The sequence below is a fragment of the Mytilus trossulus genome, chromosome 1, assembly GCF_036588685.1.
Source record: "Mytilus trossulus isolate FHL-02 chromosome 1, PNRI_Mtr1.1.1.hap1, whole genome shotgun sequence".
NCBI classification, from domain to species: Eukaryota; Metazoa; Mollusca; class Bivalvia; order Mytilida; family Mytilidae; genus Mytilus; species Mytilus trossulus.
Window position 1 is genome coordinate 23888236 of NC_086373.1, and position 26086 is coordinate 23914321.

The 26086-nt window shown below is 31.6% G+C and overlaps 1 protein-coding gene and 1 long non-coding RNA gene across 3 annotated transcripts; one reads left to right on the plus strand and one right to left on the minus strand.

Annotated features, from left to right (window-relative positions):
* Window positions 1-162: 162 nt before the first annotated feature.
* On the minus strand, window positions 163-3413 carry LOC134707144 (uncharacterized). Its single transcript, XR_010105687.1, has 3 exons — window positions 3247-3413; window positions 1300-1404; window positions 163-518 (listed from the first exon to the last, which is right to left on the minus strand). It is a non-coding gene; the product is annotated as an uncharacterized LOC134707144 (long non-coding RNA).
* A 3456-nt stretch (window positions 3414-6869) lies between these two features.
* Window positions 6870-15162, plus strand: LOC134707151 (ribonuclease P protein subunit p14-like). Of its 2 annotated transcripts, none has more exons than XM_063566702.1 (6): window positions 6870-6981; window positions 8917-8983; window positions 9499-9589; window positions 11695-11771; window positions 13227-13305; window positions 14482-15162. In XM_063566702.1, exons 2-6 carry the CDS (start codon window positions 8925-8927, stop codon window positions 14536-14538), a joined length of 363 nt encoding a protein of 120 aa, XP_063422772.1. In that variant the 5' UTR covers window positions 6870-6981; window positions 8917-8924; the 3' UTR covers window positions 14539-15162. The 2 variants fall into 2 exon arrangements, with proteins under 2 accessions (XP_063422772.1, XP_063422763.1); XM_063566693.1 differs by lacking the exon at window positions 6870-6981 and adding an exon at window positions 7029-7096.
* Window positions 15163-26086: the final 10924 nt, after the last annotated feature.

The following is a 26086-nucleotide window of genomic DNA, read 5'->3' on the forward strand; positions in this document are numbered from 1 at the left end:
TGTTTGAATAACAGCGAGAAGGGACTTACTGTGATTTTGAGATGAGTTCAGCAAAGTTCAAAAGTTATATTCTTTTTTTGATTTTGGATGTGACAAGTGCATGAAACCATTTTTTGAAATCATTTTTTGAAATGTAGTGTCTATAAGAGAGAGAAAAAAAACTAAACATTAATCAAATTTAATACATGTAAAACACAGTTCAACAAAATGACAAAATAGTATCAAATGTCTTTAAAAGACTTAATAAATATTGATTAATCACACAAAACAATGAAACAGTAATATTTATTTGAATATACAAGGAATACATCCAGTTATACCAATCTTTGTTCAAGTTTAAGGTAAATCCTTCATGGAATGTATTTCAAATAAATAAAACTCTACATTATATGGTGCAATCTGAAATATGTTGAAATGTTATTATTTTTATCCATTTGGTATTGTTGGCATTGCTGCACTGGTCTTTCTCGTTCCATTTTGATCTTGTCTATATTGGCTTTCCCTGTAAGTGTCATGGCCTATAATATCAAAACAATATAACCTTAGTGGAGTAAAGCATATAAGTTATGAGACTACAACATGTGAATATGGAAGCTTTTGTAAAATACAATTAAGTTTACTGATATAAAAGTATTAATAATTAAAAGTTGCTGCGAACATAGTACTATTTTGATATCCATTGTCAATATTGTGAAAAAAGGCAGAACTCAGTAATTTTGATTCTATGAAACAATAAAAAGTCAAATTTATACTCAATTAGTGCCTTATAACTTGGAAATTTTGTTAATGAAAAGTCTAAGCAAATATTCTATGTATCATATTAAAGTGTGTTTTTGTTTAGTGCAAACACTGATTGATAAACCCAATGCATTTACATAGCAAATTTTAAAAAAAACGCATCACCAATTTAAGAATGTAAAAAAAAAAGTCTTGGGTTATACATGTACCCCAATAAGAACATCACATTTACATATCACTGTACTCAGATACATATTTCCGACTAAGCCAATCAGTCTTTTCATTAACTACTAAGAGCTGTGTGCATTGCAGAAAGGTAGTAAATATTGATTTAGTAGTCCTTGGTTTGACACATCTGAGGGTTGAATCCACACTCTCTTGCATATCATATGATACAGGAATGTTATTACAAGACCAATGAAGCAGTCCTATACTGTACGTGTACCAAAGATCAATACAAAAGGATGATAACATAAATGTCTAATGATTCAACCGTTCATGCACCCACAAAAATAATATTAAATAATAGTGCCCAGCACAGCTTCTACTACACAAGCTTACCTTGTCCATACATTGAGGTAGATTTTGGTTTCTCTTCAGTTATCAGGGTAACATCACGTTTGTCCTTCGACTTTCCGGTGAGTTTCTCCTTCAGATAACTGCAGACTTCAATAAAAAAACATTAACAAAACATTAACAAATTGTTTTTATTTTAGGAAAAAATATATGTTTTAATACTTCTGTTTGAAAAAAAGTAGTGAGTATCATCTTGACTTTCAAACTGGCTTCAACTTTCCAAGTACTCAGTCTTGTTAACAAAATGTTGAGGTGTTTTAGTTCTGCAAATTGCTGTTGGTTCAGGGACTTTCTTAATTTCTGGTTAGTTGTAGAAAAAAATTCTTACTCAATACCGAGAATCTGACATGTTTTTTTTCTAAATTTTTGCATATATATTGCATTATTAAAACTAGAGGTTCTAAAGAGCCTGTGTCGCTCACCTTGGTCTATGTGAATATTAAACAAAGGAATCAGATGGATTCATGAAAAAATTGTGTTTTGGTGATGGTGATATGTTTGTACATCTTACTTTACTGAACATTCTTGCTGCTTACAATTATCACTATCTATAATGAACTTGGCCCAGTATTTTCTGTGGAAAATGTTACCGGTAGTAAAATTTTACAAATTTATGAAAATTGTTTAAAATTGACTATAAAGGACAATAACTCCTTAGGGACCCAGTTGACCATTTTGGTAATGTTGACTTATTTGTAAATCTTACTTTGCTGAACATTATTGCTGTTTACAGTTTATCTCTATCTATAATAATATTCAAGATAATAACCAAAAACAGCAAAATTTCCTTAAAATTACCAATTCAGGGACAGCAACCCAACAACAGGTTCTCTGATTCATCTAAAAATTTCAGGGCAAATAGATCTTGACCTGATAAACAATTTTACCTCGTTAGATTTGCTCTAAATGCTTTGGTTTTTGAGTTATAAGCCAAAAGCTGCATTTCACCCCATTGTTCTATTTTTAGCCATGGTGGCCATCTTGGTTGGTTTGGCGGGTCACGCCACACATTTTTTAAACTAGATACCCCAGAGATGATTGTGGCCAAGTTTGGATTAATTTGGCCAAGTAGTTTTTGAGGGGAAGATTTTTGTAAAAGATATTTAAAATTTATGAAAAATGGTTAAACATTGACTTTAAAGGGCAATAACTCATAAAGGGGTCAACTGACCATTTTGGTCATGAGACTTATATGTAAATCTTACTTTGATGAACATTATTGCTGTTTACAGTTTATCTCTATCTATAATAATATTCAATATAATAACCAAAAACAGCAAAATTTCCCTAAAATTACCAATTCAGGGGCAGCAACCCAACAACGGGTTGTCTGATTCATCTGAAAATTTTAAAGCAGATAGATTTGACCTAATAAACAATTTTACCCCTTGTCAGATTTGCTCTATATGCTTTGGTTTTGGAGTTATAAGCCAAAAACTGCATTTTACCCCTATGTTCTATTTTTAGCTATGGCGGCCATCTTGGTTGGTTTGGCGGGTCACGACACACATTTTTTAAACTAGATACCCCAATGATGATTGTGGCCAAGTTTGGTCTAATTTGGCCCAGTAGTTTCAGAGGAGAAGATTTTTGTAAAAGTTAACGACGACGGACGACGACGGACGCCAAGTGATGAGATAAGCTCATTTGGCCCTTCGGACCAGGTAAGCTAAAAATGAACTAAAAAAAAAAAAAAAATTATCGATCGCAAAATTCATTTTAAAATCATGTGACATCATTTAGGGAATTTCTATACTTATATTTGTTTATGTATAGAAAGTCCATGCATTATTCAATCACAAGGATCTTCCTTTACAGATCCTTGATTACAATAAAAAATTTGCAAGTCATGACCCGTGAAGAATTTAGAAATTTTAATGAAAATTATATGCGAATTTTGTCTTCATACAATTAAATTATAATAGCACTTACGATTTATTATCATTCACACCATATTTCGGTCGTGTTATTTTGATTAGCCAAAACAAGAATCACTTTAAGTTTTTAAAAATGCTTGATATGGGGTGTCAGTTTGTTTTGTTTACAAGCTCAATAATTATGTAAACAGTACAAATGTTTTTGACAGTCTGTGTACTCGATTAATTGGACACCTTGAAAACATATCCTCATAAAAGATAACTAAAAATATAAGTGAACAAATAAAATTAAAATTGAAGCATTTTTATGAAAAACTAATAAACGATAAACTATCAGATATAAAGTAACATGCAGTTGTTTAATCAGCATTTTAGTCAGAAAAGGGGAATGTTAGAAATTCGTGAAAACCGGTAGTATCAAACATATAGTGTCAAATTTATAATTTCTTTTAGTCTGGCGGGAACATCATTGAAGATGTGTTTTACATATGTAGCGTTAACAATTTCAATAGTCCAGTCAATCTAGCAAAAAATTTGACCCCTACCCGAAAGTAATTGCAACAGAAGAATTTTAAGTTTTAATCTTTAGCATCATTACCCAAAATATACACAGAAAAAAAAGTCCCATAAAATCTCACGTGAGGAAAAGCAAAAAAAAATGTGGTTTTAAAATATAGAGATTTGCAACGATCTGGGAGATAACTCTGCAAAATAAAAGCAGAAATATTTGATATTTTAATCGTCTTAACTTTAGAGAAGTTTAATTTGTGGTTTGAGGTTTTTTAAAGCTGGTCGGGATAGATGCATGCTGAAAAAATATAATTTACAGATAGATATAAACAATACCATGCAAATATTCACATTATTTTTTTAGCTCACCTGGCCTAAAAGGCCAAGTGAGCTTTTCTCATCACTTGGCGTCCGGCGTCTGGCGTCGTTAACTTTTACAAAAATCTTCTCGGCCAACCAACCAAGATGGCCGCCAAGGCTAAAAATAGAGCATAGGGGTAAAATGCAGTTTTTGGCTTATAACTCAAAAACCAAAGTATTTAAAGCAAACCTGACAAGGAGCAAAATTGTTTATCTTGTCAAGATCTATCTGCCCTGAAATTTTTAGATGAATCAGACAACTCGTTGTTAGGTTACTGCCCCTAAGACCCCCTAAGAAGTTATTGTCCTTAATAATCAATTTTTAACAATTTTCATAAAATTTGTAAATTTTTACTAACATTTTCCACTGAAACTACACGGACAAGTTCATTATAGATAGAGATAATTGTAAGCAGCAAGAATGTTCAGTAAAGTAAGATGTACAAACACATCACAATCACCTACAACACAATTTTGTCATGAACTGTCTGCTTCCTTTATTTAATTCACATATACCAAGGTGAGCGACACAGGCTCTTTGGAGCCTCTAGTTTTCAAATGTGCAAAAAAAAATATAAGAAACTACCCATAACACTTCGGTTTTGTACATTTCATCTTCATTTCATAAGCAGGAATAAAAAGGAGTAGGTCCGATAAGGGCCGAATTTGTCCTCAAACTTCAAGTCCATCTGACGAACGATTTTAGACACTCTTTTTACATCTACTAAGTGTCTATTTTAATTGATTTAATACGCTTATGTAAAAGATTTTAACTGATTTACTCATTAAAATGCTCCGATTCTAGCTTAAATATAACAAATCTATCAAATATGCCAAAAAATGTCAACTTTTCAGATGGTTTTTGTTATTTTTAAATGAAAGAGGCCACATCCGTGTTCATCATCAACCTTTATATATGTTATGAATTATCATCGAATACAACTTATATTTCAATATAAAGAATGAACACAAATGCGGCCACATTCATTTAAGGAGTAAACCGTCTAAAATTTAACTTGAATGCTAAAATTGTGAAGATTTCAGTAATTTAGCATGACTTGATGATGCAAATACCCGATTAATATGCATTATATTGTTAGAAACAGTCCATATTTATGTAGTAAAAGCATTGTTCTTTCCAAGGAATTGTATATTTTTAAAAATACAATTCCTGGTACTTTCCAATAAATAACTTATTAAAGTTTACATTTTAACGATTTTGTAAAACTGCTATATTTTGGGGCAAAAAAAGGGGTCTTACTGAACCTACTCCTTTATAAGACAAACAAAAGGCTCTCAAGAGCCTGAATCGCTCACCTTAAGTTTTTTGGTTAAATCTCTCATCAATGATTATTTTGGCTTTTCAATTTATTTAAATGTTCTTTGGATCGTCCTATTTTTTTCAAAAGCAAAAAAAAAAAAACAACATTTTCTTCTATGTTTTTAGCCATAGGAGCTATGTTTCTTGACATACATGGAAATAAAATATAAAATTTATACTAGATACTCTGAAACTCATTTAGCCTAAGTTTGGCTGAAATTGATTCAGCAGTTTCAAAGGAGAAGATGTTTTAAAGTAAGTCAACATAATGAACAAATTGTGAAAAAAGTCTTTAAAGGGCACTAACTCCTTAAGGGGTCAATTGACAATTCTGGTCAAATTGACTTATTTGTAGATCTTACTTTGCTTAACATTTTTGCTATAACAGTTTATCTGTATCTATAATAATATTCATGATAATAACTAAAAACTGCAAAATTTCTTTAAAATCATCAATTCAGGGGCATTATACCTGAAAAACCAGTATCCCAATTCGGCTTAAAATTTCAGGACAGGTAGACCTTGACCTAATAAGTACTTTAACTTCTTGTCTTATTTGTTCTAAATGCTGGAGTTTTTGAGATATAAGCCAAAAACTGCACTTTACCCTGTGTTCTATTTTTAGCCATGACGGCCATGTTTTTTTACGAAAGAAAATAAAATACAAACCTTATTTTATACACCCTACTGATCATTCAGTTGAAGTTTGGTTGAATTTGGTTGAGTAGTTTTAGAGGAGAAGATTTTTTAAAGTTAGCAAATATGATGAACAAATTGTGAAAAATTGTCATTAAAGGACAATAACCCCTTAAGGGGTGAATTGACAATTTTGGTCATATTACCTTATTTGTAGATCTTACTTTGCTGATCATTTTTGCTGTTTACAGTTTATCTTTATCTATAATAATATTCAAGATAATGACCAAAAACTGCAAAATTTCCTTAAAATTACCAATTAAGTGGCAGCAACCCAACAATGGGTTGTTTGATTCATCTGAAAATTTTAGAGCTGATAGATTTTGACCTAATGAACAATTTTACCCATGTCAGATTTGCTCTAAATGCTTTCGTTTTTGAGATATAAGCCAAAGACTGCATTTGACCCATATGTTCTATTTTAAGTAACGGCGGCCATGTTTTCTGACGGATCGCAAATCAAAGCACAAACTTTGTGCAGGATAATCTAAGGAACAATCATGCTAAGTTTCATCCAAATCCATTCAGTAGTTGCAGAGAAGATGTTTGAAAAATTGTCAACGACGACAGACGACGACGACGATGACGACGATGACGACGACGCCGACGGACGCCAAGTGATGAGAAAAGCTCACATATCCTTTTAGGAAAGGTGAGCTAAAAATGATACTAAATATATATTATTCTTTAATATAAGGATTCGGTTTCTAAGCCTCATCCTAATATCGTTGATATGTCAAGTCAATGCACTATTATTGTCTATTTACTAACAACGCCAAAAAAATTTTACCTTTCGGAATTAATCCGAGATATGTTCCGAATGGTATAGGGCGACACGTGAAAACTGAAATGAAAAATGTTCAGATAAATATTGACGAGTAAAGACAAAAAAAACCACAACAGGTTAATGACATTCTGCAGATTATGTAGTGATTGAAAATAATATAATTCAGTTATGTTGACATGAGAGGAATCATGTCGAGATATCCCAAAACAGAAATACCGGTCACTGTTGTTGGTATAAAGGGGTTGCTTCGCCCCCATTTCCGTTCGCCTCTAGTAGTAGTTCTACTCCTACTAGTTTCTCGTGTATTAATTATTTTCGACCTTCTAACATATTTTTTCAATTTCCTTTAATATATTTGAACATAGACATGCCTAATATTTTGAGAGTCACCTGTGCTTAAAATAATTTTATCGTTGGCGGATCCAGAACTTTGTAAAGGGGAGGTTTTTTGGGGGGGATTTGAGGGGGGGGCACTGACTGTCCTTAGTCGGGGTTGGTGCTCCAGTCACGCTTCAGTGATTCCCTATATAATCAACTAAAAAGGGGGGTCAGCCCCCCTCCTGGATCCAGGGCTTTCCATAAACGTATTTACACTTTTGGTATTTAGCTGTATCTTGCCTCCGAATGACCTTACATCACCTCCTAATAACCTTTTGACGTGAAGCAACAATCACTTTTTAGTTGTGACGTCATATGTTTTGAATTATGAAGTCAAAGTTTACGGGAACCTGTGTGATGTTATGTAATGGCGGACAAATTTGCATACAAGTGTAAATACGTCTATTGAAATTGAAGTAGAAGGCTCAATTAAAATTATAGGCGGCTGTAACATGCGAAGCCGGATGCTTGGTGCCTTATGGCAGGGGGTCTGGGGGCTGCTCAAGTTACTAAGTATAGCAGCTGAATTAATCCGAGATTACTCTGACGTCCGACGGCTGTTTTGCTAGACAAGCTGGGGCCTTGGGACATCAGAGCTATATCAAAAAGTGAATATTTACCCACCCAAAATAGATGCGCTGCTTCGTCGCTTCTGGAGCCCACTGAGGGCCTTGGAATTATATAAATCGAGCATCCATATCTTCATTTTTCATTTATCTCTTCAGTTATGTAACTTTGGCCATGGAAAAATAATTGATGGTTTCCCCTAACCCGACCGGGTCATTTTTTAACCGTTTTTTTTTTTTTGCAGAGACAACTTGAAGTGTTGAAAATATGCAAGTTTATAGTTCCACTACAGAAACAAAACATATAGATATAAAATTATGCATGGTAACAAAAAAAAAAAAAAAAAAAAAAAAAGCCTGAGTCTTTAAATTTTCCCATGTTAGGGGAAACCAACAATTAATTTTCCATGACCTTAATAAAATTCACCTACCTGCCAACCTTTATTTTCTCATAATTAGACAGTTTTCACAGTGACCCTTCCTCAAGTTATATTTTGTTAGACTTTTTCCTGTGCATATTTGGGGTATAATGCTAAAGATTAAAACTCAAAAATCTTCTGTTGGAATTACTTAAAGGTTAGGGTCAAATTAATAATAGATTGACTGAAACTAGTAATATTGGGTTTTTATCATGTTTATGAGCATTATGATAACATTAAAAGGAAATTATGTTTTTATTTAAGGAATGACTGTAATAATTATTCTGTCTATGAAGAAATAACATAAAAAAATTGGTGCACCCTGAATAACGCGTGTAGCGGGTTAGTTAACAGTGTGCACCACATTTTTATGTTATTTCGAATAGACAGAAAACATTTTACAGTCATTTCATATAATTTAATTCTAAATTCCATTTTTGACAGTAGAAAACCATGAAAAAACGTTGATGACGTCACAGTTGGTGATGATCTCAATGAGATTGATTTTCTCGCTTGAGCCTTGATGGCAAACCTGGGGGTTCTTTTAAATGTGGCCCTTTCTCTGACCTCTTGAATTGATGAGCACAATTAAGAATTAAAGATGAACAAGAAAGCCTTAGATACAACTACCACATAAATATTGTATTTTATGTTCTAATGATTATCTAGTAATCTTTTCTTCTTTCAGAAACTGAAATGTACAAAAGGATTGTGGGTAAAGGTCATCTACCATATGCCTACTTGAAAATAAAGTTGTAAGTACAATAGTGTTTCCCTCATGTAAAAACAGTCACATTAGTACTTTTTTGTTAAGAATTAGAACACAATCATGAAAGTAAGCTCTTTCTAGAAATATAGTAAAGTACATGTAAGTTTAACTTTGAAAATTATTATAAATGGTGATTGCTGAAAGTACCACTGGTAAGTACAAGGTCAAATCTTTTATTGGATACAGTATTATGTACATGTAGGTCAAACATGTATTTACAATGTCCAAAAATGAAAGATAATTTATTGTGATTTCGGTAAATGTGACATACAGATAATATCAAAATTTAAGATAAAGGTTTTCTTTTTTTAAAATCTATCTAGTTTTAAAAAAAAAAAAACTTTTGCAAACATTTCTGATTTTACGGTTTTGTGAAGTGAAAAAACTGAGTATTTTACAATAAAACTGGCTGACCATTGTCTAAAATAATTTTAATATATAAACTTTCTTAAACGTCTTTAGAATTGCTGTACATATATTTGATTTGATATTGACTTTTAGAGAATTTGAAGATGGAGCAGGAGAACCAGAAATAGAGGCAGCCATGTTTAAGTATTTTATTACACAGGCTATTCAGTCATTGCATGGAGAGGTAAGTAAGATTGGGATTAAATTTTAATCAAACAAATTTATAACTTTGAACATGGAATTTATAGAAAGCTCAACCTATTTGTATATATGTATTTTAAAATGTTTTTATACGACCGCAAATTTTGAAAAAATTTTCGTCGTATATTGCTATCACGTTGGCGTCGTCGTCGTCGTCGTCGTCGTCCGAATACTTTTAGTTTTCGCACTCTAACTTTAGTAAAAGTGAATAGAAATCTATGAAATTTTAACACAAGGTTTATGACCATAAAAGGAAGGCTGGTATTGATTTTGGGAGTTTTGGTCCCAACATTTTAGGAATTAGGGGCCAAAAAGGGCCCAAATAAGCAATTTCTTGGTTTTCGCACTATAACTTTAGTTTAAGTTAATAGAAATCTATGAAATTTTGACACAAGGTTTATGACCACAAAAGAAAGGTTGGGATTGATTTTGGTAGTTTTGGTTTCAACAGTTTAGGAATTAGGGGCCAAAAAAGGGCCCAAATAAGCATTATTCTTGGTTTTCGCACAATAACTTTAGTTAAAGTAAATAGAAATCAATGAAATTTAAACACAATGTTTATGGCCACAAAAGGAAGGTTGGTATTGATTTTGGGAGTTTTGGTCCCAACAGTTAAGGAAAAAGGGGCCCAAAGGGTCCAAATTTAAACTTTGTTTGATTTCATCAAAATTGAATAATTGGGGTTCTTTAATATGCCGAATCTAACTGTGTATGTAGGTTCTTAATTTTTGGTCCCGTTTTCAAATTGGTCTACATTAAGGTCCAAAGGGTCCAAAATTAAACTTAGTTTGATTTTAACAAAAATTGAAACCTTGGGGTTCTTTGATATGCTGAATCTAAAAATGTACTTAGATTTTTGATTATTGGCCCAGTTTTCAAGTTGGCCCAAATCGAGGTCCAAAATTAAACATTGTTTGATTTCATCAAAAATTGAATAATTGGGGTTCTTTGATATGCCAAATCTAACTGTGTATGTAGATTCTTAATTTTTGGTCCAGTTTTAAAATTGGTCTAAATTAAAGTGCAAAGGGTCCAAAATTAAACTAAGTTTGATTTTAACAAAAATTAAATTCTTTGGCCTCTTTGATATGCTGAATCTAAACATGTACTTATATTTTTGATTATGGGCCCAGTTTTCAAGTTGGTCCAAATCAGGATCTAAAATTATTATATTAAGTATTGTGCAATAGCAAGTCTTTTCAATTGCACAGTATTGTGCAATGGCAAGAAATATCTAATTTCAAAATATTGTGAAATTGCAATTTTTTTTTTAATTAAGAGTTATCTTTCTTTGTCCAGTATAGTAAGCAAGAAATATCTGCAAGAATTTTTTTTAATTGGAGTTATCTTTCTTTGTCCAGAATCAACTTAAATCTTTGTAATATACAATATACAATGTATATTCACTTTTTACTACCAACTGATCAATTTAAATAATCTTTACCATTCAGTGATAACAAGCAGTTTTTTTACATCTTAATATTTTATGATGTATTTAAATGAGTAGTAATTGTTGCAAACTCCATTAGAATATTTTAATTGAAATTAGTTTTGGAATAAGGGAAAGGGGGATGTGATTAAAAAATTGGGTTCAATTTTTCTCATTTGAAATTTCATAAATAAAAGAAAATTTCTTCAAACATTTTTTTGAGAGGATTAATATTCAACAGCATAGTGAATTGCTCTAAGAGAAAACAAAAATTTTAAGTTCATTTGAATACATTCATACTGTGTCAGAAACCTATGCTGTGTCAACTATTTAATCACAATCCAAATTTAGAGCGGAATCCAGCTTGAATGTTGTGTCCATACTTGCCCCAACCGTTCAGGGTTCAACCTCTGCGGTCGTATAAAGCTACGCCCTGCGGAGCATCTGGTTTGAACTATAAGCAAACCAATAAATTCCCTTTAATATGGCTTTTAGATAAAGTTCAAACTAATTGATTCATTTAAGGAATTACAGTAATATTTTCACCGTCTATGAAGAAAAAATATAAAAAATGTGGTGCACACTGAATAACCGCAGTAACCTTTAATACAGTATTGATTTCAACAATTTAGTTCTTGATTTTTTTTTTGGAATTTCAGATAGGAGCAAGTCATAGTGTAGATGTGCTGAAATTTCGGAAAAGGCATTTAGAAGCCATCCTTAGAGTATCTTGCAGGTACATGTATTATTAATCATTGTCAAATAGATGAGACATAGGTCATTTGACCATTGCATGCCCTCCAGGCTTGTGAAAATTCAAGAAGACCAGAGGTTTTTTTATTAATTTGTTCATAAGCTATATACCTGCTATTAAACTGATTTTAAAAAGTTAGGACTGAAACTCTGAACTTCCGAAATGAATTACAGGAGCAGATTTGTAAACTTAAGCGTTTTTGGAAGCTAAGCATTGAAAGCGCAAGACTTTTAAGTGTCAACTCTTGACATTTTGTTGTTTCTGCAAATAAAGAGGACATTGAATAGAAACCATGCACAAATGCAGATACACAATATGTTTAAGAAATAATTGATGCAAGCTATAGTTTTATTATGGATAGGCTTATATTCGTGATTATTTTTGCTGAGCGTATTAAGTGAGGGCTAAAATAACATGTATATAATGCCTACCCATGTTAAAACTACAATAAAGTATAGCTTGCATCAATTATTTCGATTCTGAATAGGACAATTAAGGTAATTTCAATGTCTGATAAGAATAAGTGTACAAGCATTAGTGTAGGCTCTTCCATGAATCTCCCTTTTGAGCTCACCTAGCCCAAAGGGCCAAGTGAGCTTTTCCCATCATTTTACGTTTCTGGCATCCAGTGTCGTCGTCGTCGCCAACCAACCAAGATGGCCCCCATGGCTAAAAATAGAACATAGGGGTAAAATGCTGTTTTTTGCTTATAACTCAAAAAACAAATATTTAGAGCAAATCTGACATGGGGTTAAATTGTTAATCAGGTCAAGATCTATTTGCCCTGAAATTTTCAGATGAATTGGAATTGTTGCCCTTTATAGTCAATTTTTAACCATTTTTCGCAAATCTAAGAAATCTTTTACAAAAACCAAAGCATTTAAAGCAAATCTGACCCCTAAGGAGTTTTTGTTCTTTATAGTAATTTTTTAACAATTTTCATAAAATTTGCTTCCTTTGTTTAATATTCACAAAGACCAAGGTGAGTGGCACAGGAGCCTCTAGTTTGTAAACAAGCAAATGGCAGGCACTGTGATTTTTAAGAGGGATGAGTTTGAACAACCAGCATGAACGGTTGTCTTATCTAGGTCAAATATGTCAATTTCGGAATGCAACACAGTGCATTCATAATAAATTAATTAGTAATATCATATGCACCATTTAAGAGTTTGAAAGGTTTTTAAAGTTAAGAAAAAAAATTAAGTGCATGATAATTTGATAAAATTCGTTATTCTGAATAAGTCAATATATGCATGTGCAAACAAATTTTATTGGATTTAGAGCATGGGTTTGTTCAAGCAAAGTGAAAGAAGCACGTCATATTAGAATTACACATAAGTTGTGAACAATAGTATGAGGAATGATTTTCAAATATTTGTGTTGTTACCAAATATGCACAATTTATTAAAAATTAATTATGCATTTTGTCTGTTTCAGTTTTCTGTCCAAGTTATGGAGTTCTCTGACCTTAGTTGGAAACTATAAGGGCCAAGTCTGTGCATTTAGAGTTCAACAGGTATGGAAATAATTTTGTTAAATTAGGAAGAATCAAATCCTTCTTGGCAAAGTTATGTTTAAGTAAGAAATTTAAGTAATTGCTTATTAAAAAACTACCCATTAAAACTGTTGGAAAAAACAGCTTCATATCACTTAGTGTATAGTCTTTAATAATGGACATTTACCCGCATCATATTTTAAACTTCAAATTTCTTGGCCTTTTCTCATAAAAACAACAATGACATATGAGCGTTTGTAAGTGTTATGAAAATAATTGTAGTCTTTGCGGTAGTGTGCTTGTCTTGAGTGAGGAAGGTCTTGATTTCAAATACTGGCTAGATAGAAACAAACACTTCCAAACTGGTATTTGCTACTTCTATACACATACATCCCCACTTTATTTTACCCTTTAATATGTCCAACATTTCAAAAGCTTTTCATCTCCCCCTCATTACTTCTTTACTTTGAAGGTGGGGAAAGAAATCAATTATTCAATTATCACTAAAATAACATGATAAATCCAAAGAGAAACTAGCATTATGTCTAAAATAGTGTTTTTTTTCTTTATCAAAGTCAAAAGTAGTGTTCAACAAACTAAAGTTGTCTCCCTTTGACCAATTCGGTATCGGCCCCCAATACCATCATCACCAATTACTGATCTCTTTATTGTGATGGAGTGTGATGATAGTTTATGTCAAAAATTGATTTGCATTGATTTATTTATACATTATGAAATTGAAAGTGGAAATAGGGAATGTGTCAAAGAGACAACAACCCGACCATAGAAAAAACAACAGCAGAAGGTCACCAACAGGTCTTCAATGTAGAGAGAAATTCCCGCACCTGGAGGCATCCTTCACCTGGCTCCTAAACAAATATATACTAGATCAGTGATAATGAACGCCATATGTTTATTTCAAGATAATTTTGATTTAAGCAATATAAATTTTAAATTTTCTTTTATTGATTGATAGGTTGTTGTCTGCTTAACGTCCATTGTTAAATGTGTGTCAGCAACTTATTGTTGTATTTGTATTTATAAGGTATTTCAAATTTTTTTTTTGTTAAATCATTCTCACCAGTTGTGTTTCTGAAAAATAACCATTTACTAAAAAAAACAAAAAAATATGTAACTTTGGTTTCTTTGTAAATCAGAATACAATGTATTTAAATATTTTTCCTTTTTGTTTGTTAGGTATCATCACATTTGATGGCTATATCTTCAAACAGTAGAGACATAAATGTTTCTTGAGTGACTTTGATAAGTGAACATCCAGGTTATCAAATGGTATAAATGGAATATGGTGACCAGTAAGAAATCATAACACAGAGAAACATTGTTTCAATGGTTTAAAGTTCAATGAAAGACACAAGATGTAAAGCAAAAGTGAAAAGCATTCATGCAAATAAGGGGTAATTGTTGAAATTCAAATTGAATTGGTGGAGAAGTTGTAATAACATGTAGTACAGAAAATAATTTGTTGATTTTCATGAATTATATGTTGCAGAAACATAGATTATCTCCCCTGCAATGTCTTCCTGTTTTAAAGAAATAGATGAAAAAAACATTAATTTAATTTACTATTTTTGATATAGACTTTTTTAATAACTTTTACATTTACATCTAAAAATTTAATATAGTTTAAGATATTTTAAAAGAGATTACAAATAAGCAAAAAAAACAAAAGACATAATAACATTTCCTGAAGACATTACTACTCTGTTGCATGTATTTGCTTTTCTATGCATGGTTTTACGTTGTTAGTTATTAACCTTGTTAACTGTGTTTTAACTAATATTGTTTTTTGTTACAATTGTCAAATGAAGTTATTTGTTATTTACATGAAATGATGTAATAAAATATTTAATGTTGAAAGTGGAAGTATGTTTCCTTTGCCAATATGAAGTAATTTGATCATCAATCAAAATTTTTAAGATCTTTTCCCAGTGTTTCATCTGCATTGAGCATACTGTTATAAGAATTCTTCCAAAATTTGTCTTATGGGCTTTTTCAAGCTTTGTAGAATTATTGCAATGAATTTCTGAAGAACAAAACAATTTTATAATCACACACTTATGACAATAACAAGGAAAAGAAATTAAAATGATTGAAGCACAAGAGACAAAATTCTACAAAAACTAAGAATGAACCTGTATACTATGGATTCATATATTTTCCTAGTTAACAATTATTATAAATTGAGGAACAATTGTAGTTTGGATAATTATTGGTTTCTCCAAAATATGCATCAAACTACTGTGAATTCAGGAATTATTGCGAAAAATGCGACAGGGTTATAATCGCTATAATTTAAACTCACATTTTGAAATTTTTATATGAATTTTAAGAGGATTTTTCTCAATATCGCAAAAATATAAAATTGCATTTTAGTCTAAAAAGACAAAATCCCAATAATAAATGCACGCAATAATTTCTGAATTTACAGTAATTGAAATTTTGAACTTTGTTGAGCATTTAGCTTTGTGGTTTACCTTTATCTGTAAAACAAGAATTGGTATTGGATGAAAATAATGAATCCTCAGTATCAAAGGAACACAGTTTGTTGTCTTAGAAGATTTCTGCTTTGTTAGACACACAGAAATAGTTTGCTTCTGTTCCAGTGTCATTAGCCCTCTCAATTCGTGCAAGATATTTATGAAATTTATATCTCGAATAAATATAAAAGTTGGTCCCAATCAACTATTTTTGTGACAGTTATGCTCCTCAGAATTATTAGTGAAATGGAAAATTGCTTTGTAATATCTCTCAATATAAAACAAAAGATATGATCTGATTGCCAATGAGACAACTCCACCAGAGATGAATTGACATAAAAGTTAACAACTAAAAATCACTGTAAGGCCTTCAACAACAAGGAAAACCCATATTGCATAGTCAGTTGTAAAAAGATTCAAAAGGTAAACCATTTCAAACAAGAAAACTAATGCCCTGATTTTTGTCGAGCCTGCAACTTTTGTTGCAGAAAGCTTGACATAGGGATATTGTTACGGCAGCTACGGCGCTAGCTTACTTCTTAAAAGCTTGATATTTTAGAAGGTGGCAGACCTGGATTCTTCATACTTTGTATTTGGAAGCCTCATGTTATGAAGTTTCCGTCAGTCACATGTCCAATGTCCTTGACCTCATTTTCATGGTTCAGTGACTGCTTGAAAAAAAGTAAGATTTTTTGTGATGTTAAATTCTCTCTTATTATAAATAATAAGATAACTATTTTGGTATGTGCGTAGCCTGCAAGGTCCTCATGCCCTTCAGACAGTTTTCACTTGACCTCAACCTCTTTTCATGGATCAGTGAATAAGGTTAAGTTTTGGTGGTCAAGTCCATATCTCAGATACTATAAGCAATAGGTCTAGTATATTCGTTGTATGGAAGGACTGTAAGGTGTACATGTCCAAATGGCAGGTGTCATCTGACCTTGACCTCATTTTCATGGTTCAGCAATTATAGTTAAGTTTTTGTGTATTGGTCTGTTTTTCTCATACTGTATGCAATAGGTCTACCATATTTGGTGTATTGAATGATTGTAAGGTGTACATGTCTAGCTGGCAGGTGTCATCTGACCTTGACCTCATTTTCGTAGTTTAGTGGTCAAAGTTAAGATTTTGAATTTTGGTCTTTTTTTCTTATACTATATGCAATAGGTCATTATATTTGGTGTATGGAAACATTTTATGATCATTATGTCAGTTGGGTATGTTTCATTTGACCTTGACCTCATTTTCATGGTTCAAAGGTCAATATTTAGTTTTCTTGGTTTATGTGACAGGTGTAATAAAGCTTTATTTTTAGGACTATCAACATAATATCAATAATTAGTAAAGAAGGCGAGACATGTTAGTGTGTGCAATCTTGTTGTACAAAGCATTGAACGGAAAACAAATATGATATACGAAGAACAAACAACAAGTGCTGAATAACAGGCTTACGGCTTGAGACGGGCACATACAGAATATAATAGGATTTTACATATTTGTTAGAGCCTAACCATCCCCTAACCTAGGATATTGATGTGACAGTATTATATATGTACAAACTATAACAGTCAGTTGAAAAGGGATCAACTCATCAGAAAATACAAAGAAGAAAAAAAATCACATCAACTTCATTCTCAGTACATTTGTTTAGTTTGGCGGGAACTTTCTGCCAAATTAGAAGTTTTTACTTATTTAACTGTTTAATGAGACATAAACATACATTATGATAAATATTTTAAGGGGTTCTCCACAGATTTCATGGTTTACTATTTAATTAGATAAAAGGTTAAAGTTAGGGCAAGTCAACGTTTTGTATACAATAATTTACCAAGAAGTTGTCAAATCAGATAAAGAAGGAAATTCAACATATTATTAACAGATATTGAAAATAAATTCCTACTATCTGACTCTTGGGGTTGACAGAATAACTTTATAGAATATGTTAGTTAGATATATTTTCAATGTTGCAGGGAATGCCCCTGATTCTGAGACAGATAACTAAAGGAATTGATATTTTAATTTTCATATATCTATCCAAAAAGTGTTTATTTGTTTCTTTGTGTGTGATTATCAGTTGATTTTTTTTTCAAATTCTGAGTGCCGAAATTTATATTTCAACATAGTCTATTCTACAACAATAACTTTGTAATAGCTGTTAATGAGATTTAAGTAGTCTCACCACAACCAATGAATCAACATTTTAGTATTTAATTACTTAAAAAGAAATAACTAACAATCAAGGGCAGTAATCCCCAAAAGACAAAATGTATTAGTATAATTGTACTATAAATAAGTCATAAGTAATAGAATTAAGCCTGTTTTATATTAGAAGTCTACAATAATAAAAAGTCAATACCAGATTTTTTTTAGAATACATTGACAGAATAAGCTTATTAAGGCTTTGTTTGGGTTCTCGTGTTCTTAATATTTTAGAAGGCCTTGATTGCAGAGTGGTCTTTGTACTTCACCTAGGGTGACTACTACTAGTCTGTCTACACTGAGGTCCTGAGTTTGAATCCTACTTGTAGGAAGGTATGTTAGACTCCAAACTTAATTGACAAGGATTATGAATTTTCCTGCCAAAGGCCTGTTTCCTTCACCAATGAAACTGGGTGCCATAAACCACATGATATAGCCAATGCAGAAAGCAGTATTACTCCAACAACCAATCAATCAAACAATCATAATACATTTAAGGGGTATTTGGACATTTAAAGTTTGAAATCAAAAGTAACCTACACAGACTAAAACATCTCTTTCTAACAAAAAATGGAACTGAAGTCCATAACTTTTAGTTGAAAAAAATATAAAAAAGGATATATAACTAAAGCTGTCTACATCTTTTTTTATTGCTAATTTCATTATCTGATATTTGATTTAATCTTATAATGATCTTGAATATAAAGTAGACAATCTTTCAAATGTTTTTCTTATGAGAATAGAATAGGAACTCTTCTTTTTTATTGTAATTTTCTGTTTAACAACTTTGGAGTTTAAGAAAATATTCTGAAATTAAAATAAAGACTGAAAAAATAGGCTGTTCATTTATAAATAACATGAATAAAAAGAATAAAGACTGTTTATATTGTTTAAATGACCCTAGGATGTAAGTAATTTAAATAGATATTAGATAGACTTATTTTGTATTCAATACCATGTATAGTTAATGAATTATCTTATCCAAATATTAAATAATGAATATAGTCATGAGACATGATGCAGACATCTTTGACTTTCTAAGAACATCCTTAATACATATGATTCTCAATGAAAGACATATACAATGTATAATGTATATTGATCAGTATTATTTTATACTTAAAAACAAGTATCTGTTTAGATTGTGTACATTGGCAGATCCAGTGGGGCCCTGGGGGCCTGCCCCCCCCCTTTTCATGGGAAAAATTTGGTTGATTATATAGGGAATCACTGAAGCATGACTGGAGCGGAACCCCCCTAGGTCAGTCTGCAGGCCCCCTCCCTTACAAAAAGTTCTGGATTCGCCACTGGTGTATATGGCCATCAGACATTATTCTGTTGAACTTGGCCAATATTTAACAGTCTGACATGTTGTACCTACCCATGATCATATTTTAATGTTTCCTTTATGAAATGCTAGTTTTAATGATACAAGTACATGTAGTAAGACCTTGATCTAGATTATAATACGACCGCAAATTATCTTTGAGACAACTTTTTCTCTTTAAGATTTCAGAAGTTATAATGTAAATTTCTGCAATTGTTTATTGTTTTGATTTTTTTTTTGGGGGGGGGATACTATCAATTAGAAACAGCAAAGAGTATTGCACAAAAGAAAAATAATGAATATAAATTCAAATCATATAAACAATTCTAAGTCCTTTGATTACAGTTATTCTGTGTCAGAAACTTATTAAAGGTGTCAAAAATTTAATTACAATTAAATTAAAACCTGTATCTATCGAGAGTATTGTGTCTTTTTTTGCCCCCAACTGTTCAGGCCAGGGTAAGACCTCTGCTGGTGTATCCAGCTGCTCTCACAATTATATAAAAGTGCAATGGCACATTAATTATACAGTCATATAATTTTAAAAGCATCTGAAACATTACAGTGGTTCCAATATGTAACTATAATAGTTATTTAATAAATAATATGAGTTTTAACCTGCCAATTATGCTTTTTAGTTTTTTCCTGCAATACATTACTCAAAGTAGACACTAATGATTCATATGGGGACTTCAATTTAATATGGTGATCAATTAATCAGTGAAAAATCCCAAGACACTACACATGCAGTTCAGCCATTATTTGATTCTTTTTCAACATGATATGCGATGTCACTTTTAATTGGATGACATCTGCTATCAATTCCATTAGACTCCCATCAGGGTCTTTGACAATTATTGTGCAATGACAATCATGGCTTCCTGCGACATCTCTAAAGCCTTATTTTCAACAAATTTCTTAAAAATAAGAATGATCCAAAAGAATTTGAACAGTTGCAAATTTTTGTTTCACTAGCTCTGCTCTGAGTTGCCATTGTAACTGCATTTGTTACTAAAATTCCAATCCACAATGTGAACTTGTTTATAACATTTTACTGGTTTTACATACACTTTGTTATGTGTTCTAGACTAACTTTATGATCTGAATACTCATTTCATATCAATCATATATTTTGTGTCTTTCTCAGCATTTGTATTCAATCAATCTATGGTCTGTTAACCAATCAAATTATAATAAGCTCTCATTTTCGTCTACATATGGTTATACAAATCCTATATCCTTTGGAAAAACTTCTATTGCACTTTTAGAAGAAAGGAAAATGAAAGTACTTTTAACCTTATATAGGAATGGTAAAATTAAGATGTATTAAAACTAATGTTTATAAAAGTTCTTGCATTTATTTTCGGTCTTGATTCATGGTTATGAAACTCATAATTGGTACATATCTTTTTTTTTATTTTCTGGACCTGCACAATGATGTATTGTATTGAGGATTGATTTTGCTTGATTTGAGTTGACATCCTATAAACTGACCTATTATGATCTGTATATGGTAACTTTTATCATGTGAACTAACTTGTCAGGGTTTTTTCCTCTGGAAAGAAGTAGGGTATATTAAATAACATATGTAATATGCTGAATATGCATCATATGGCCCGAGAACACAGTTATTTCGTAGTGCATTTCTTTTAGACAATAAATTCAAATTAAAAAAATCGCACCTGCTCTTTCTCAAAAGTATTTTTACAGTGTAGTGTACTTCCAGTGAGACAAATAATATCAAAATTATAGAAACTTCTACCAGCTCTAACTCAAAATATTGACAATTCTGTGTTAAGGGGGTGTAAAATTCAGTTTGACAGCTTCAGACGTGATAAAATTTGACCTTTTAACATAAAGTTTCAGCACCCAAATTTTTTTGACATGTAATTACATCCCCCTACTTAATATTTCATGCATTTAATATAAAGAAACAAATTGGGAAAGTGTATTAAATAAAACATATAAGTTATACAGTTTACACTAGGGACTATATTCGTAGACAACGAAAACCAAAGGACGATAACTGTGTCCTTGGACCATATATTTTCCACTAGATATTAAGCAACGTGACCAATCAATCTTTTCATCAATAACCATTTAATATTATTCTAGAGAAAATGGATTCAAAGGAATTTTCTCTTCGGTATTTCCTGACTTTGTACAGTATTGAGATCAGAGATGCTTTTAGACCATCAATCTATTTTATTAGGAAAGAATGTTTGACATTCATATCTAGATATGAACAGGAATCCAATAAGAGTCTTACCAGTTCTAAGACTTTCCAAGAAAGAGACAGATCTGTCAGGCTTGAGCAGGATTTGATGTAACTATTAGAATTCTGACTTGAATTATGACAATGAATGTATCATAGCTACAGCTGTGCTTTTGATCATTTTCTTAATTATGTTTTAAATGTTTTAATAATAAGATACTAGAATAAAATTTATAAATTATCAATAAAAGATATTAAAAAAAATTAAGGTTCCTAATAGTTGAATGATTGTTGAAATAAATAATTTTTAATACAATGGGTAGGTTCTGAAAGATAGGGGGATGGCTGGGATGGAGGTATGCAGATTTGGACTGTCACTTGAAAATGGCGGTACGTTGGAGAGGAACAAACATTTTTTTGCTTGAAACAAGACCCCACAAAGAGTTATTACAAATGTTGTTTTACATGCAGAGATTGAAACCTTTATTCTACATAAGGCATCATATATTATGTACTGCCCTCATCCAACTGAATGTGTTTGCTTTAAATATTTAGACTCCCATCACAGCCAAAAGATACCTCAGTTTGGCAAGGTTTTACTGGAGGCTGAGTAAGCCCAAGCTATGACTATTAGATAATAGAAAACTGTTCACATAATTAATTAACTAAAAAAACATAAGTTTGACATTTGTAATATCCAATTTGTGTGAACAGCCTTGTTTTTCATGTGAAGAAGCTTATATTATATCGGTAATTAGTATATTTTCCCTTTGATCTTACTCCCTAATATTTTCGAGTATCAATGAACTGGCTGTATGTATCACTGAAAATATTAGGCAATACATTGTGTGACGTCATAATTACAGATAAACAGAATAATAGGTAGTTTCGTTTATGACGAAATGGGCTCGTCTTGATATTCCACATGATATAGTCAGTATAAAAAATGAAACTACCTATTATTCTATATATATTGAAAATTGTCCTATTTAGTGGCAACAATTTCTTCTTGTTAGGGAGTTGTTCTCACCAAGAAACATTTGCCTTTATAAAAATCAGCAACTTTTAAGATATGTATACTGCAAGTTATTTCTGATAAGTTTATTAGTTAGTAGAAAGTGCCACAACACTTTTTTCATTTTGATCATAAGTCATGGTTCTAGATTTTTTTTCAAAAGGTTTCCTATACTGCTTTAATCCTAAATGGGCATGTAGACAATATACACTTAAGACCAGGGTTATCCTTTGATCATACTTTTTGTTTCCTGCCAAAGTGTCCTACAAAACATTAACTGTCAACTATCAATAATTATTTTCGGACTCTGTATGAATTCAAAATTTGCAAAATCATCACATTAAAATATATGTTAACAAGTAAACCTTTTTATATCTGAATAATGATATAAGCCTTGTATTTTACTCCACTTTGATAAGTCTAATAGTTATATTTTTATAGTATATGTTTTTTATGGAAAGACAGTGCAGTAACTAATTCTGACAAATTTCTTTATAAATAAGTGTAAATGAATTGATTTTCCGACAACTACATTGAATTATGGGAGGCTATGACTGGTTGAAAACCTTTTAATGTGTCAATACCAGTTTCAAGTTTGTTTAGATCAGTGGTATTGTTAGAATAAGATGGAGGATGTATTGTTCCTTTTAGATCATTGTGGTCTGGTGGTGAAGCAATCAATGTTTCTGTGTATGTCTGTTAGAAGAGATTATGTGTGTAGGTTGATATACCTGCATAGATGAAGTTTATTGGCTTGTGAAGCTGAATTCAAGGATCCAAAGACTTTAAAAAAAGGCTGAAGGCCTTGTGGGTCACAATCATAATCAAACTAATGATTTCACCACTGAGGCACTGACCACAAATTTTATTTATAAACCAAATTTATTGCATCTATTTGTATACAACCTCCCAAAAAAATTTTGCATCGTATAATGGTATTATGTCGTCTGCATCATCATCTGAAGACGCATTTTGTTTCCAGACATTTACTTTTGTTTTAGCAAATGGATCTCTATAATTTTTTACAAGAAGGTTCAATACCACTCATGGAAGGTTGGGATTGATTTTTGGGGTTATGGTCCCAATAGTTTAGGAATTAAGGGGCCAAAAAGGAGGCCCAAAATAAGCATTTTTATAGTTTTCAAACAATAACTTGTGTTTAAGTGTATGAATCTCTTTGAAATTATACCACTAGTTTCCATATCATGAAAGGATGGTTAGGATTGATTTTGGGGGTTATCCCTCAACATTTTTCAGATTTAGGGGCTAAAGGGTAAAAAAAAGGGAAAAACTAGTTTTTTCTGGTCAATGGACAATTAAGACAATTTAAAAGCAGTGTAAGGGAGGTAATTCAAATACATTTAACATACAATGGTGGGTATGTTTTGATTCACCTCCCTTACACTTCTTGTAAATTATGTCAGAAATGTCAGAAAAGAAATGTCAGGTTTTGGACTAATTGCAAAAAATTTTTTTTGAAAAGTTTGAAGAAGAAATATTTAATTGCACAATATTGTGCAACAGATTTGTAAGATCATCTTGACATTTTTTGTGTGTCAGAAACTCATATGATGTAAAAAAAAATTAAAAAAAAAATTGATCAAAATCCAAATTCAGAGCTGTATCAAGCTTGAATGTTGTGTCCATACTTGCCCCAACTGTTCAGGGTTCAACCTCTGAGGTCGTATAAAGCTGCACCCTGCAGAGCACCTGGTTTTAAATATAATTAAATCAACATTTTTTCTAATATCTTCAATTTGCAACTTTCAAAGATATTCAAATACAGTACACACATAAAAAATTATATGATAAATACTTTGTATTGCTTTTCTAGATGCACTTAAAGCTATCTAATCAACTGAAGTGCCTTGGTGGCAATTCCACTTACATAGTACATTTGTAATTGATGTATTGAACAATGGCATTATTACTGAATTTCAGTAATGAACAGAATGTTATTTTGAACTCTGTTAAAATAAGGATGACAGAAAGCATTAAATAATTAATTTTCTGTCAACAATATTGTGAACTCAATTTGTGACAGTTATTTATCACTTACATACAAGGCTCAATGACCAAGTGGTCTGAGTAGTAACTTCTGTAATCACTAACCAGTCAACACTGTGAGGTTGTGGGTTCGAATCCTGCTCATGCAGGTGCACTTGACTCCAATCTCAATTGATTATGGTTGTCCGTTTTCCTATCAAAGTTCGGTGGTTTTCTCCAGGCACTCTGGCCTGATCCACCAAGAAAGTGGCCCCCATGAAATATACTAAATGTGGTGCTAAAAAGTGGCATTAATACACAAAAAAAATTAAAAAATCAAATCACAAATTGTTAACAATTAGAATTATTATATAAAAACAATTAACAAGAGAGAATTTTTGGGGTTCAATCTTATCAAAGGATGATAGATATAACTGAGATACCATTTGAAGAACTAAGGATAATCTGTTTATTGCTATTTTTCTATGTTGCACCAGTGATGTGTAATATATTCTCCCTTTACATAACAAGTTTGATACTTTAAAAAAAAGTGGTTTAAAAGCACATTTGTTTGGCACCACCAGCAATAGCAGAAAGGGAATTGAGATTTTTGGTCTGGACAGTCTGTCAAATTGTTGTTCTGATGGTTAGTCAGAATTCATGATTTTTGTTGCAAAAAAAATACAATTACCATATTTTTGTTTACCTGAAATAAAATGTTATACCGTTATTTGGATTTTCCTAGCACAAAGATTTTTGTATGTTTTCATTTACAACATACTAACACTAAAAACTATAGAACTCCTGTATTCTGGAATCACAGAACCATAAATACAAATAAGCTAAGAAGCAATTTTGTTTTAAAAAAATTATGAAAATTACCAGAACATTTTTCAAATTTTAGATATATATTTTACTGTTTTCATTTGAATAATCAAATATTGAATTATAAATGTAAAAGAAAAAAATCTTTTTTCATTTTTTTTTTTAGATCTTTAGGGCAATACCAGGCCTAAATTCCAATTATGTTTTACCACACCTAAGCTACAAGAATCCTGTGTAACATTTTAAAAAGAAACCAAGAAGAAACGAGCCCACTGGCTGAAAAAACTCTTAGGAGGCATGACTTCAGTATGATGACCACACTCCAAACATTGATGATCTGAGTAAATGTAAGTTAAACTTTTCTGACAGATTTTTCATTTTTGCATACTGCACCTGTGAATTTTGATAGGTCAAAATTGCATTGACCATAAACACATTTGTGAACATAACCACTGACCCTATTTTTGCTTGTATGTAATATAGAGGTGAAAGAAACTAGGGATATACAAACTCGTTATAAGTAAAAAACAAACATAAATGTCACAGCAAAGGCAAAAAACAGCAAAGAAAAATAACATTGAAAACTGAAGACTGACCAACATGAATCTCACCAAAAGTCTAAGTAATATCAGGTTCACAGGGAGGGTAAGTAGATTCTACCCCACTTGTGGCACCCATCTTATGGCTCATGTAAGTACAAGTCTGGTGATAAGCAGGGGCGGATCCAGCGCTTTTAA